We start from the raw sequence: 14729 nt of genomic DNA on the forward strand, positions 1-14729 counted from the left end.
ACTATATTTCAAATCTTCTGAAGCTGTACATCTGTGTGATGAACAACTGACTGAAATTTAAAGAATTATTCATTCTAAAATCAAATTATTGATGAGCTATATGAATTTACCGCCCAAATGAAATATGATGGCTAGTGTGCATACTGCAAAACAATGATTAAAAATGATATTTTTGTCTAATTTTCTGGTAAAAATATGTTACCATCCTTTAAAAGAAAGAAAAATATATTTAAGTAGCAGAACGAAATAAAACATTTTGTCTGGTATTCAGAAAAATCCAACAAAATGTATTGGGGTTTATGCTAAAACATGAAAAAAAAATTTACTTGATTGACCTTTGAATTATTATTATTAGTAATAGTATTAACACAATCGGCATTGTTTTTCTTGTTATCGGTATAAAGGTTACCAAATATTTTTTAGATTTCTCTGAAAACAAGACAAAATATTTGGTTCCTATAGGATTCCTAGGATTTATTCATCAATTGACATTATACAAAGCAGTGTTAACTTACAAAAAAAAATCTAAATTGATATTTTGTGTGACCCTTGCCACCAAAACAGCACCTGGACACAGTTTTGGTTGTTGAGAGATAGGATGTTCCAAGCTTCTTGGAGAATTCGCCATAGTTCTTCTGTCTATTTAGTCTGTCTTAATTGCTTCTATTCATGTAATCCAAGACTGACTCGATGATGTTCCATGGGGGACTCTATGGGGGCCATGACATCCATTGCAGGGCTATTCTACATTCTATTCAGTTCTATATTTGTAACAAGGTAAGTTTTTGTGAGGGAAGGAGGAGGCTTGGACTTTTCAGTCGCACACAATAACACAATACTTCACGCTGACATGTACACACACACACACACACACACACACACACACACACACACAGTAGTGTTTCCATGTTTTATGGGGACTTTCCATAGACATAATGGTTTTTATACTGTACAAACTTTATATTCTATCCCCTAAACCTAACCCTACCCCTAAACCTAACCCTCACAGAAAACATTCTGCATTTTTACATTTTCAACAAAACATAATTTAGTATGATTTATAAGCTGTTTGCCACTTTGGTCCCCACAAAGTGATAAATACACGCTCACACACACACACACACACACACACACACACACACACACACACACACACACACACACACACACACACACACACACTCATGTCTCTCTCTCTCCCTTTCTGGTGTCCCCAGCTCATCCTTATCTCTCTCTCTCCTGCTGATTGGGGAAACTCGGTGCCAGGCGTGCAACCTCATGGCCCGGCCATACCCTCCATACCCCCAACGCCCGATTCAGGCCGGGGAACCAACCGGCCTAACCTCTACCCTCACCCCCTTCCTGGAGGGCAGGAATTGCCCCTTCAGCCATTCTGCCACCGGCTGGTCTTCCCCGCCACCTGGGAATCGGAGTAGGATAAGGGTAGGGAGAGGGGAGAGAGAAAGAGAGTGGGATGGCCTGAGAGAGAGAGGGGGAGAGAGAGAGGGAAAAAAAGAACACTCCGGTTCGCCGGCCCCCGAACACGCTGTCACATGGTCCTCAGCCTGCTGCACTACCTACTGGTGGACAGCAGTGTGATCCTCCACCTCCTGGCAGACGGCAGCGGTGAGGACTCCATGACAGCGCATCCTTCCTCCTTCCCAGGTATCGGCACCAATGTAACAAGGTTCTTTCTTGCGTGGAGAGGAGGAGGCTGGGACTGGGTTGAAGAGTACACATAGACAATTATTGTTGCACTTTTCAGTCACACACAATAACACACACTCTCTCTCTCTCTCTCTAGCGTCCCCGGCTCCTCCTTATCTCTACCTCTCCTGCTGATTGGGACAACTCAGCGCCCTCACCCACATCCCGGCCATGCCCTCCTCCTCGTCACAATATTCTATTCTATATTCCATTCTATTCGCACAAGGAATGTTGAAATCTAAAATGTATATTTATTATTGACACTCAAGATAGCTAGGTAATGCTAATAAAACATGACAAATCTGAAAAACACACACACAAGAACTCTACTTCCTAAGCAGTTACGAATGGGAAATGACAAGAAAAGCACAACCGATGAACAAATGAAGATGTTTTGTTTGTTTCTGTCAGTTAGTATTGGCAACGATTTATCATATGCTAACAAGCTTCCAAAGTGAGCTGCCAAAAAAACACTTTTTGCAAAAACACAAGAACACACCATTAGTGAAATGCACAATGAGGCATTTGGGAAAGTTGGCACAGCACATGGTCAGACAATGGATCTGCTACTGCTACATTCATTTAGTGCCAGATTGGACACAGAATACAGACTCCATCTAGCCTACCACTTCATATGACAGTCAATATCCCGTACCTGGAATCACTGCCTCGCCTTTCAGTCTTTCCATGATGACTTAAGTAAAAGATATAAAGTAAAGTACAGATATAAAGTAAAGTACAGTCTTAGAAGTACAGCAGAAGATGTGAAGGGAAGTCTCCGCTTATCTAGCTGACCAAGCTATAGTTATTTGTACTGGAGTTTACATTGATCCTTTATTTTTAACCAACATTTTTATCTTTATTTCAAAATTATAATTTAAATCAAGGTGCTCTTAGTCATTTTTCACGTTTCCTAAATGGTGGTCCAAGTGGTCTTGGACTTAATAAGTCACATCACAGAGGGGCAAATGTTCTTGGTTAACAATGCTGTTGTAGAAATACCCTGGATCAGTATTTGTCATCCATCAAGAATTTATTCTGCAATCAAAATATTTAGATGATAACATTTTACACGTACAGTATTTTTCAAAAGTACTATTTATTTAATTGGGGGTAAAACTGTTTTTAAGTGATGGAAAAAATACTTAGAGCACCGCTATTAAGAGTAGCAAACAAAATTAACGTCAACATGAAATCAAAATTGACCCTGTTTATTTTCTTAATAAATTTCCTGGTCTTGTTGTGAACGCTTCTTCAGAGCACATAATTCTAAAGAACAAAAGTGTTTGTCTACATAATATTTAATTAACACATAATAACTTGCTCTGCCTATGAAAGGACTTCAACCGTCTGCCATTTAAAGCGCAACAGTGCCCGCCCACTTTTTCAACCATGTTGGTTCCAGAAGTAATTTTCCCATTCATTTTTTAATAGGGAGATCATAAATCATCCATAAAAGAGCCATGACTTAAACAACCAGCTACGATAGGAATCACAACATTACAAATGTTGATTTGAAGCAAAACAATATTTGAATATTGGATGAAATTACAAATTTACAAGACTGTGTACTTAACATCTTAAATGAGTGAATTAACTACAGTCCCATGAAACATTGCCAATGATGTGACTAAATTAAAAATGAAGAAAAAATATCAAAGTATTGATTTAAATGACAAAATAGTTGTTGATTATAAGTGTAGAATCAATATATTTAAAGTACATTGCGAAGTATTTAGATTTATGCAAATATGCAGTATTTTGAGACCGAATTGATTGCATCATTAACCGTGCATCATTGGGAGTGGGCGGTCGCTGCAGAGCTCTTTTTGGCTGCGGATAAGATTGGTGGATCTTTCTCTTTAGGACCATGAGTAGTATAGTTCATCACCAGAAATTCAGCTATTAAACATGCTAAGTTTGCTTATTACATTGAAATAATGCTGACTGATGTCTTCAACAGAAGTATATACCATTGATTAACAACCTCGGAGCTCACGGCAGGTCTATTATTAAAGGTTTATAAGATAACATACAAATATTTTCACCCTATGGAAACAAATGAATGGGATTTTTCTTTCAGAACATGACTGTTGCACTCTTGAGATCACTATCACCATGCTATCAATTCCTGATGGATAAGCCCCAATGTTCTTTAAAATGTCAGATTAAAAAAGTCAAATGGGTTGCAAAAAGCAATTCTTGATGACTTTAAGTCACAGTCCAAATCAATACTTGAGACACCTTCCAGGATTGTTGGCCAGTAAAATTAATTTTATGTCTCACAAAACCACTCGAGAGCTGAATATATTCCTCCCTGACTCTTCGTACCTTGTTTTCTCAATAATGCCCATTTGCTGGTTGAGGTCGATCAATTCCATGAGCTGCTTCTGCAGCGTCTTTTCTCGCCCCACAATCTGTTTGATGAAGACATGCTGAAGAAGATCAAACACATTGGGCCGGAGTTCAAAATCCTTTATCAGACACCTGGAGGAGACCATTGAAAATGGGAGAACTTGAGCTTAAATATCTAAAGATGTTACATTAAATGGAAATTGATAAGGACTAAACTCATGAAAAAAAAATTAGATAAAGGTTGTGGAGATAAATTCAATTACAAACGATGTTGCAGCACAACAGCAGGAAGCCACTTACAGTATGATGAGACATACACTCATGCACAGCTCTTTATGAGATAAATTAACTTATATCCACACATCAGTGTAGAACAAAAGGTTAAAAAACTTTAAGCATTAGCAGTCAACTTTGTATTAGCCAGGGATGCTCACACACAAATACAAAACACACACTTAACCTGATTTACTCACTTGCATATAAAATCGTTGAATTTGTTTGTCCAGAGCTCTGGTTGGTGTAGAGTAGGCGGAGGGTTTCTGTTTGGGGGGAAAAAGAGATTAAATAGACAAGAGATTTGTGTTTTTGATGAGAAATGAGGAGACAACTGCTTACAGAAAATTGATCCCATTAATTTCAAAGGAAAAGAAATTCCTCACTTGATAAGATTATTAGATTACTGCCAAAACTGTCTCTTGTTTGAATGAATAATTTTAACTGGTCTTAACGAGTCTCAACACAAATAGAAATTAAGTAGATAAATGTTATGGAAAATTGGGGCAAGTTGCCACATTTGTCAACTATAATGGTCTATATGTCTATATCCAAGTAACAATAAGGTTTTGAGTCAAAAGTTAAATTGCATTAGAGCGGGTTTCTTTAGCAATGGTTTTATCTTTGTTGGTTTTAAAAACCTATTTCAAAACATTGAAATATAATTAAACCAAATATGCATACATTTAAGCAAGAGTCAAATATAATGAAGGCAGCTTTTTAAACAAACATTTCAGAAACATTTATATACAATAATACAATACATAAAAATACATAATAAGGGTATTTTTCATGTCAGGTTGGTGCATGTTGTCATGCGTTTTAAATGTTGCAATTTTTACAATTCATCAATTGCAATTCTGTCGATGTAGTGACACTAGGGGTCGCCCTTGAGAGCCCCAAACACCTCTGACCTTTGAGAAAAGGCCAATGGGACTTGGCGAGTAAAATTTGAATGTCCATCTCCACTGGACATTCGGGTATAAAAGGAGCGGGCTCGCAATCACTCATTCAGATTTTTTCTTCGGAGCCTAGCTGTTGCGTTTCAGCGAGCTGAATCCTCTCCCATTCCATTCACCTCTAAAAACTGTTGGAGATTACTGGCATTACAGCGGCTTCTCCCCCTTGTGCACCGGTGGAGTGCAGAGAAAGCCCCTGGGTGCATCGACAGTCTAAAAGAGTATATATTCTTGTGATAAAAGAGTATGTTTTCCCTTCTAAAAAGAGTGGCTCTGATGGAGAGCGTCTTTTAAGAGATGCATTTCTGTGTTTAATTCCTGTTTATGGTCATTACCTCTCCGCTTCCGATGGCCACGATCGCTGCCTTACGTGCTTTGGCACTGCCCACATGGAGACAGTGTTCGTGGATGGGTTATGTTCTCACTGAGAGAACTGCACAAGTGTAGTTCTGACCTGGGATTGATTCAGGAGCTGCGCTCCAATTTTCCCTCGACGAAGGTCATGGTGCAGACTCTCGGGCAGGCCACCTTGGTGGTCCAGCGGTGCCACCTATGGCTCAACTTGGTTGAGATGAGGGAGGCTGACAGTGTACGGTTCCTTGATGCCCCGTCTCCCAGGCTGGCCTATTCGGTGACAATGTCGAGGACTTTGTCTAGTGGAGTGGTGGTGGTGGAGTGGTCTAAACCACATAACTGGTAAACTAGTAATCAGAAGGTCGCTAGTTCGATCCCCACAGTCACCACCATTGTGTCCTTGGGCAAGGCACTTAACTCCAGGTTGCTCCGGGGGGATTGTCCCTGTAATAAGGGCTCTGTAAGTCGCTTTGGATAAAAGCGTCTGCCAAATGCATAAATGTAAATGTAAATGTTGGTCAGGAAGCAGATGGAGGCCATACAGCATATCCTGCCCCGGTGCGGATCAAGATCCCACACCCTGTCTTTCCATTGCCAGTTGTGTCCTCCTGCGGTAATGGCACTGGCTACGCAGCAGCACAGGCCAGAGGGGAAGCAGAAGCCTCCCGCCTCACAGCCCACTGCCAAGAACCCGAAGAAGGCTTCTAGGCAACCCAGGTACATGGAGAGCCGCCGCAGGCCTAGAGATTGTAAGCAGAACACTCCATCCCCCGGTGGAGGGCCGGGAGGAGAATCCTTTGTTGCCTTTGGTTGTGAAAGATTACGAAGACAGTTCCCTCCTTCACCATCATTGACATGGTGGGTACCTGGATCCAGTTAAGTGCTTTGATGTCCCCAGACTCAGCACGGCCACGCGTTCAGGGTCTGAGCCCCCTCAATGTGGTGTCTTCTGCTCCGCCACGAGGCACCACTCACCGGTACACCCGACGTGATTGTCTCCTTGGTCCACCTCTGAGCATGGCCCAACCAGTCGCGATGGCTGACTGGGACCGTCTGACTCGGCTATGATTCAATTCGCTAGGCTCCTGCCTGGGTTCAGCAGTGTGCTTTTTACCTCAAATGCAGGGCAAGAACAACACTTCCCTGCGTCCGGAGATCGCGGCTCTTCTGTGGAAGGATGTGGAATAGCCTATCCCTCTAGCCAAGATGAAGAAGGGGTTCTACAGCCCTTACTTCAATGTACCAAGGAAAGGTGGTGAGTTGCGGCCAGTCCTGGACCTGCAAGTCTAAACCGAGCCTTGCACGACTCCTGTTCAAGATATTGACGTGGAATCTAATTTTAGCGAGTGTCCGGCGGTAGACCTGAAGGACACGTACTTCAACGTCTCTGTTTCCCCTCAGCACAGACTCTTCTTCTGCTCGCCTTTGAGGGCCGGGCACATCAGTACAAATTCCTCCACTTCGGTCAGTCCCTGTTGCGTCGAATATTCACGGAAGTTGCAGAGGCATCCTCAACTGTCTCAACGACTGGCTGGCTTTAGCTCACTCTCGAGACTTGTTGTGTGTGTACAGGGACTTGGTACTCGGGCACCTCAGCCGGTTGGGTCTTCGGATCTACTGGGAAAAGAGAATGCTCTCCCCGGTACAGAGCATCTCTTTTCTCTGGTAGGAGTTAGACTACGATGGCGCGCCTCATGAGCGAGCACACGCAGTCAGTGCTGAACTGCATTAAGTTGTTCAGGCAGGGCACGGCAGTACCAGTAAAGTGTTTTCTATGGCTCCTGGGGCATTTGACATTCTCGATGGTAGTCACGCTACCGTGAGATGGGTATTGCACCTGAATGACTTGCAGTGCTGTGTGTTCAGCTAAGTGACACTGTTCTTCCCAACGCGAAGACCCCCAGAGATGCGCAGTGGGGTCGGTGCAGGAGAGGCTGGTGGTGGTGGGGCAGCTGTACCCCCAGCCTCGAGGGTGTACATGGCTGCTATGGCGTCGCACCACAATGCAGTTTATGGTAGGTCTCTCAGGAAGCACGATCATCAGGTTCCTTAGTGGCGTGAGGAAGCTGAACCCTCCCAGACAAGCCCCGCTCTTTCATAGTATCTCTCTGCGGTCCTGCGGAGACTCCATTTGAGCCTTGGAGTCAGTTGAGCTAAAAGGCGGTCTCTTGAAAACTGAATGAATGGTTGCGAGCCAGCTCCTTTTATACCCCTATGTCCGGGGGAGTGACATGCAAATTCCATTCGCCAATTCCCATTGGCCTTTTCTCAAAGATTATAGGTTTTGGGGGCTCCCAAGGGCGACCACTAGTGTCACTGCATCGACACAACTTCTCGTTCCCTCCATCAGGGAATGGAGGTTACAACAGTAACCAGGACATTTTCCAAAAAGTAGTTTGATATTTTTGTAGGTTACTTTTTCTGAAATTGCAGTTTCATGAATTGTTTTGTCCATCATAATTATTTTCGAATTTACAATTTGTTGAAAAGCTTATAAAATATTTTAAATACAAATATTTTATGCACAGTACAACAACTTGAAATGGCAGTTCTACTTTTAAATAGTATCTCATTTTTCAAAAAGTTGTCAGTATCAGTTTCAATAAACAGCAGGTCACCACTGTGACAATTTACACAACATATAGGTTAAACTGAACTCTATCATTTTCCCTGGTCAATAAAAATGTCCAATAATTATTATAATTTTATTTTTTTTTTTGTAGCCAAGACCTTAATTCATGTTTAAAAATAAACTGACCCTGCCTTAAATTAAGACATTTGTGTGTGTGTGTGTGTGTGTGTGTGTGTGTCAGTGTGTTATCCTCAATTAAAATATAAATATAATTATATTGACATTGTACATTTTATATCATTATGTTTTTGTAATAGCATTATAATGAAGGTAGATTTAAACCAAAATAAAACATTTTCATAAATAATTATACATAATACATAAAAATGCATAATATATATATATATATATATATATATATATATATATATATATATATATATATATATATATATATATATATTTCTGTTTGGGGCAAGTCAGATGCGTTTTAAATGTTGTATTTCATAATTGCAACTTCTGTTTTTAGTTTTTCCATATATTTCTGCTTTTTATATTTTTTTGTTTCCATTTTAATTTAGTTGAAAAGCCATATGTTATAATATTTGTCTAGAATATTATATAGCCTATATTAATATTAGCATATTATTAATACAAATAAGATATATAAAATTGTTGAAATATTAAGATGGCTAATTATATTATTATAATTAATTTAATTATAAATGTCATGTAAACTCTGTTTTCTTGTGATTTTGATTTCTGGAATAAGAATTGGTAGTGCATGTAAACCACCACATTCCCAGGTATTTTGACAACTTACCCCATATTTTATGACAACATATAGGTTAAATTGAACTTTATATTTTTCCCAGGTCAATTACTGTGGAAAGATCACTAGCATTTTTGTATGTGTCTATACAGAAATAAGCTTTCATAAATAAACCCATCCTGAGAAATATCCACTGGACTACAAAGCGTGACAGCTAGCCCTGGTTTCTGCTATAATAAAGGACAAGGACATTTTTTTAATGATAGTGAAGAAACCCAAGTGAAACTGGAATTTATTTTTGTTGTAAATTTGTGCTCTTAAGTAAAGCTTTGTCCATTAAGACTGTCAGAAAGCTTTTCCCTGTACACGTGGATAAGCAGACAGACACTTAACTGTGTCACAGCAGACCTGACAAGGGTTCTCCACTGTGGAACAATAGAGCTAATTAGCCCTCATTTGGTGTCCTGGCAGAGGGGGCTGTTAGCAGGGGGAGTGCAGGGTTGAGGTGTACTCCAGCCCAACGGTATACTGCACCATGATCGCTTTCTGCACTGCTGACAGCAATTAATTACCATAATGGTATATATCTCTGCTTATCACATGCTGCACCTCACACAAACAGCGGGTTAAAATGGAAATGGCTGGAAACGCTCAGACTATTAAAATGCAGCCTTATCAGAAGGATGAACACAGCAGCGCAATAATAAAAGATTACAGCTGAAAACAAGGCAAGGGATCTGTGATTTAAAGCACAGTCGTAGAAACACAGCATGGAAAAACACAAGACCATTACCATGGGCATGAATGTGTTTTGCTCTAGTAGCTCATACAGCATGTCATCAATAAAACCTTAAAAAGTCATTATAATAAGAGCATCGTTACATTCTCTGAAGAAAATATGAGTAGTTCTTGCCTTGTAAAACTCATATAATGCTAGGATTTTGTGGGTGGTTGCCAGACTATGTAGTTGCTAACGTAAAAGGTTATTATTGCATTGCAGTGGGGTTCTGGGTGGTTGCTAGGTGGTTTCTTACTGGTCCAAGTCAAAAGTATGTAATAAGAAGTTCCCTTACAATGGTTTTCCTTCCATCACAATAGTTTTCATTCCCTGACAATAAGTGTTGCCTTCGACTTGCTCACTGGGGGCCTAAAGGCAATTATTTTAAGACATGATTTGTAATATTGTTATTCATTATAATTGCACAATGAGGGCTTTAACAGCATGAAGCAGCTTGGAAATGATGTGTTGTGAAAAGTGCTAAACAAATAAATATGACTTGACTATGTACCCAGTTTTTTTCTAAGAACCATGGTTTTAAAAACCAGGGACCGCAAAACTATTTCATACTGCAAAAAAAAAGAAAAAAAAAAAAGAAATTCCTTACATTAGTACTTTCTTTATATTGTTGTCTTGTTTTCTTTTAAAAACATCTAAACACTAGAAGACAAATCTAACTAATATTTTTTAACGTTTATGCTTATAACAAGAAATAACTAATTTTTCAATGGGGTAAGAAAAACAATTTTTGGCTAATACATTTTCTTGTTTTAAACATAAACCCCACCAAATTGTACTGGAAAATAAGACAACAATACTCTTGTATTTCTTTTTTTTTTTTTTTTTTTTTGCAGTGCAGAAAATATAATTCCAATCTTCTAAATGGCTGTGCAATAAATGTTTATATATGTTAAAAGTTGGGAAAGACTTAAAATAAAGTATTTATTGAGACATATGATGTGGAACATTATACTATTGGTGTTCAATCAAATGTCTCCATCAGTGACATTATGTTTAAGGTCTTTCACTGCACTTGTTTATTTCAGTTTCACCTTGGCTCTCGGCTCTTATCCACAGGCTCAATGTGTATATTCTTGTCTTACCTGTGGTATGTTGTGTCAGTGCCTAGAGGGATGAACACAGACATGCTCGCCCACAGCCTGAGGCTTTCGTCTGCTCTAATCTAGACTCCTGCAGTCAGCATGTGCCTGGTGCTGATCACTGGGCACAAACCAACTCTCAAACCCCCCAATGCCACCATATAACAAACCTCCTCTTGTTCTACCCAACACACAATCAATCCACAGAAGAGACACCAATTTAAATCTGACCGATGACAATACTGTAATAAAATGGGAATCTAAGGTAGCATATATATACTACACTGGGTGCGGGACCAAAAAATGTAATGAAATAATTACTTGGGTTACACATATTTATTATATGCAGAATAAATAAATATGAATGTAAAATATGTATAGTTTAAATTATGTTCACATATGTCTGTTTGTGTATGTTTTTTTAGTTATTTTTTCAATTTTTTAGTAATACTGCTCTTCAAGTAGGGAGTCCGTGGAGTGATGTTTGGTACTATGTGTCTCAAACTTTAGTGTATTTTTCCCATATATGTCTGCTACAACAGTGGTTGCAAGTGCGACCCCCTTTTAAGAGTGACAACATTTCATAAAACAGAAATACACCAATCAGAGAATCGCAACCAACAAACCAAGCCAAAAGAGTTCTACAGTCTCTTTACACTCTCAAATTTTGTATGCAATATATTTTAAGTTTGGTGTTTCAATACGCCCCAGTCTCCTCTGTATGAAAGGTTGATGGACAGAAGAGGACAGTCAACCTGTCTGAAGGTGAAACTTGATTGTTTACTGTTTTCATGCTCACAAATCAAACTGTTATCACTAGTGTCATCATGATTGTGTAGCAGTTTTATTTGCATTTTTTAATGCACCACACACACGAGCGTTGTGCTGTCATAGGGGGTGTTGGATGTGAGGAGTGGTGTGGTAATGTGTTTGAATGCTCATGTACACACTGCAGGCTCACTTGGTTTGAGGTCTCATTTTCTCTCTCTCTTATAAGAAAAAGCACATTTAAAATGAATGCTGATTTAAGTTGCAGTATTTCTTTATTGCGATTCAAAAAACAAATACTGTATTACAGTAATAAGAATATTATGCGAATTTAGAATAATGACTATTACAAAAAATAATACATAAAATTTGCTATGGTGCCATTTTTTTGTAATATGATATTATGTGGTCCATAACACAAGATGGGCATTTCAGAGGTGAAATATCCACTGTGTGGCAACAGATGAGGTTTTTATGGTTAATAGTCAGCACTTATTCACGCTAGCACCATCTTTGATTATTATTGGGAATGGAAACAAGGCTGTGAGGGATAGACTTACAGACTCTTCAATGGCACGAACGGTATAAAGCCGTATAAAGCTCCTAGATCACATCTGATTTTCCACAACTCATGTTGTCTGGAGTTCTTGATATACTGAATGTCCTTGAACAGAACTTTTATCAATGTTTGGTCCGTGGAATGGTCCAAAAACACTTTAAACTGCAGTACAGCCCATTGAAGAGACTGTAAGAATATCCCTCACAGCCTCGTTGTCATTCCTATTAAAAGATGATGCTAGCGTGAAAAATCAACAAAATGATCTCCCTACCCTAAACTGATATTGAGATGAAAAACCACAATCGCTGAAGGAACTACGTCATTTTGTGGTGCTTCTATGACACTTCCAGCTCATGTGTCGTGTCATGTGCTCTTCAGGACTCATGTCCTGGTCCTTTATATCTCAAGAGCAACGCTCGATCAGTTGAGCACAATTTGATTGATCTTAAAGAAGCTCGTAAATGTAGTTGGATTTGTAATGCAAATGTAATAATTATATAAAAGTGTTCAGATGCCATAAGATAGCATGGTGTGAGGAATAGAGTAAAGTAAGTGTTTATGAACTGATAATCTGGTGTTTTACTCGTGATTTGTGAGAAAGTTAAAGTGCATTGTTGTTATAGCGCCTCTCGTGTTCATCTCACCACGAAACTGCAGCGAAACGAACACATTTTGCAACCATAAATGTATAAAACAAATGGGCAATTTAAAACTATATTTTGTCAAAAACGTTTTTTAGATCAAATCAGAAAAGACTTCCAAAATTGGTCTGTTTTTGTTGCTAAACATGGCATTTTTAGTAACATGTTTTATTTATATTTATTTATTCTGCATATAATAAATATGTGTAACCCAAGTAATATACTTAAAAATCATTACTGTAATTTAAAATGCTTTTTGACATGAGTAATTAGATTACAGTAATTCGTTACTTCATTACACCCTGCACTAAACTTGTAGAAGACCTACGAATGAGAGGATACTGGCTTCTGACAGCTTCAAGGCCCAAATATACTGCAGTGTCATCCATCTTTATGCTAAAATCACAAATGATTTCACATGTTGACGTTTAACGCACACATGCCACTGACACTGTTTTCCAGGTAGAGGACTGTGACAAAAACATAATCAGATATCTGCTTGTGTCTTACTATGTTCAGTGAAAATTCAGTGTGATGTGTTCTGTAAAAGTCATAATTGTAAAACGTAAATGGATGTATCACCTTGGAATTTTGAAGAGAGCTCTCATTGGATGAAGGTCAGCAAGGGGCGGGTCTCCATCGCCCAGCTCTATCACTGTGATACCCAGAGACCAGACGTCACATCGCTCATCATACGTGGAGTCTAGCTGCTGTTCACACGCGATCACCTGGTCAAACGCAATCATTACTAAACAGGCAAACATTTAGGGGATACATTTACAAAGAATGAAAAGCACATGCTGAAAGTGCCGTTTATTTGCATGTGTGTTTCTTGCGCAGGAATTATGAAGGTCAGGCAACACAAACATGTCCACAAAATCTGTTGTCAAAGCAATTTGCGTAGTTCCCAAACTTGTGGCTCAGTTCTGAGTGCTGGTTACTCTATTTGGACTGTACAGCATCACTCTTCTAACTCTGACCGGGAAGTGCACTTGACTACAAAGCATGCACTACAGTAGCACAGAGATTTTGTAAATATGCCCAATCCATAATACACATAATTTGTACAGAAAAGAGGCATGTTTGTACTGAAAGTAATATAATATCAATAAAATGTCACAGATAAAACTGGTTATACTGGATTGCAGGTGGTCAGTAAAACAGACTGAATTATCAGGTGCAAAAGTGACTGTCACCTGAAACAGACACTGACTGCTCAATAGAGTTACAACATATAAATGTCACCAAAATCTTTAACAATTAAATTCCTAAATGTGTGCAATGCCTACACATGTAGAGGCTACTAAATATTTTAAATAGTATATATTTAAAATATTTATTATTAAAAATAATACTGAATTTTGCCAATATTTATAACAAACAATTTAAATGCCAGTAATGTGACATTTTATATCTGGATTAATTAAGTTATTAAAAAATACATAACAAATGTAATTATGCAATTAAGCTAAAATCAATTCGAACTCTTCTTATAAAACTCTTCAATGATGAACGTGTTATGTAATTCTGAATTAATAATATACATATACTGTGTCATATATATATATATATATATATTTAATTTTGTGTAAGATCATGTTCTGATATTTTGCCATATCAGCAACTGATACTATATGACATCTACAGATAAACCACTGTACTTTAAATGCTGCATAGTGCAGAAAATACACAGGAAACCAGACAATGTAGAATCATGTTAATAGAACAAATTGAACATTTAAATAGAATATAAAATAACTAGACAGTCATATGAACAAAAGATGTATAATGAGTGAAAAGCAAGAGCTGATCTATTAATAAAGGCCCTTTTTTGTTCAAGTGTATTTCCTGGATAAAAACATACATTTACTGTACGTTTAGACCAATACAT

The 14729-nt window shown here is 38.5% G+C and overlaps 1 protein-coding gene across 1 annotated transcript in view; it reads right to left on the reverse strand.

The window, feature by feature from the left end:
- The window catches only part of myo3a (myosin IIIA), a 122836-nt gene that overhangs the window by 47974 nt on the left and 60133 nt on the right, over window positions 1–14729 (reverse strand). The window contains 4 exon segments of the mRNA XM_052114476.1: window positions 2363–2401; window positions 4039–4194; window positions 4536–4601; window positions 13421–13566. Of these exon segments, the coding sequence (XP_051970436.1) occupies window positions 2363–2401; window positions 4039–4194; window positions 4536–4601; window positions 13421–13566 (407 nt within the window).

This window comes from Xyrauchen texanus, chromosome 42 (genome assembly GCF_025860055.1).
Source record: "Xyrauchen texanus isolate HMW12.3.18 chromosome 42, RBS_HiC_50CHRs, whole genome shotgun sequence".
Lineage (NCBI taxonomy): Eukaryota > Metazoa > Chordata > Actinopteri > Cypriniformes > Catostomidae > Xyrauchen > Xyrauchen texanus.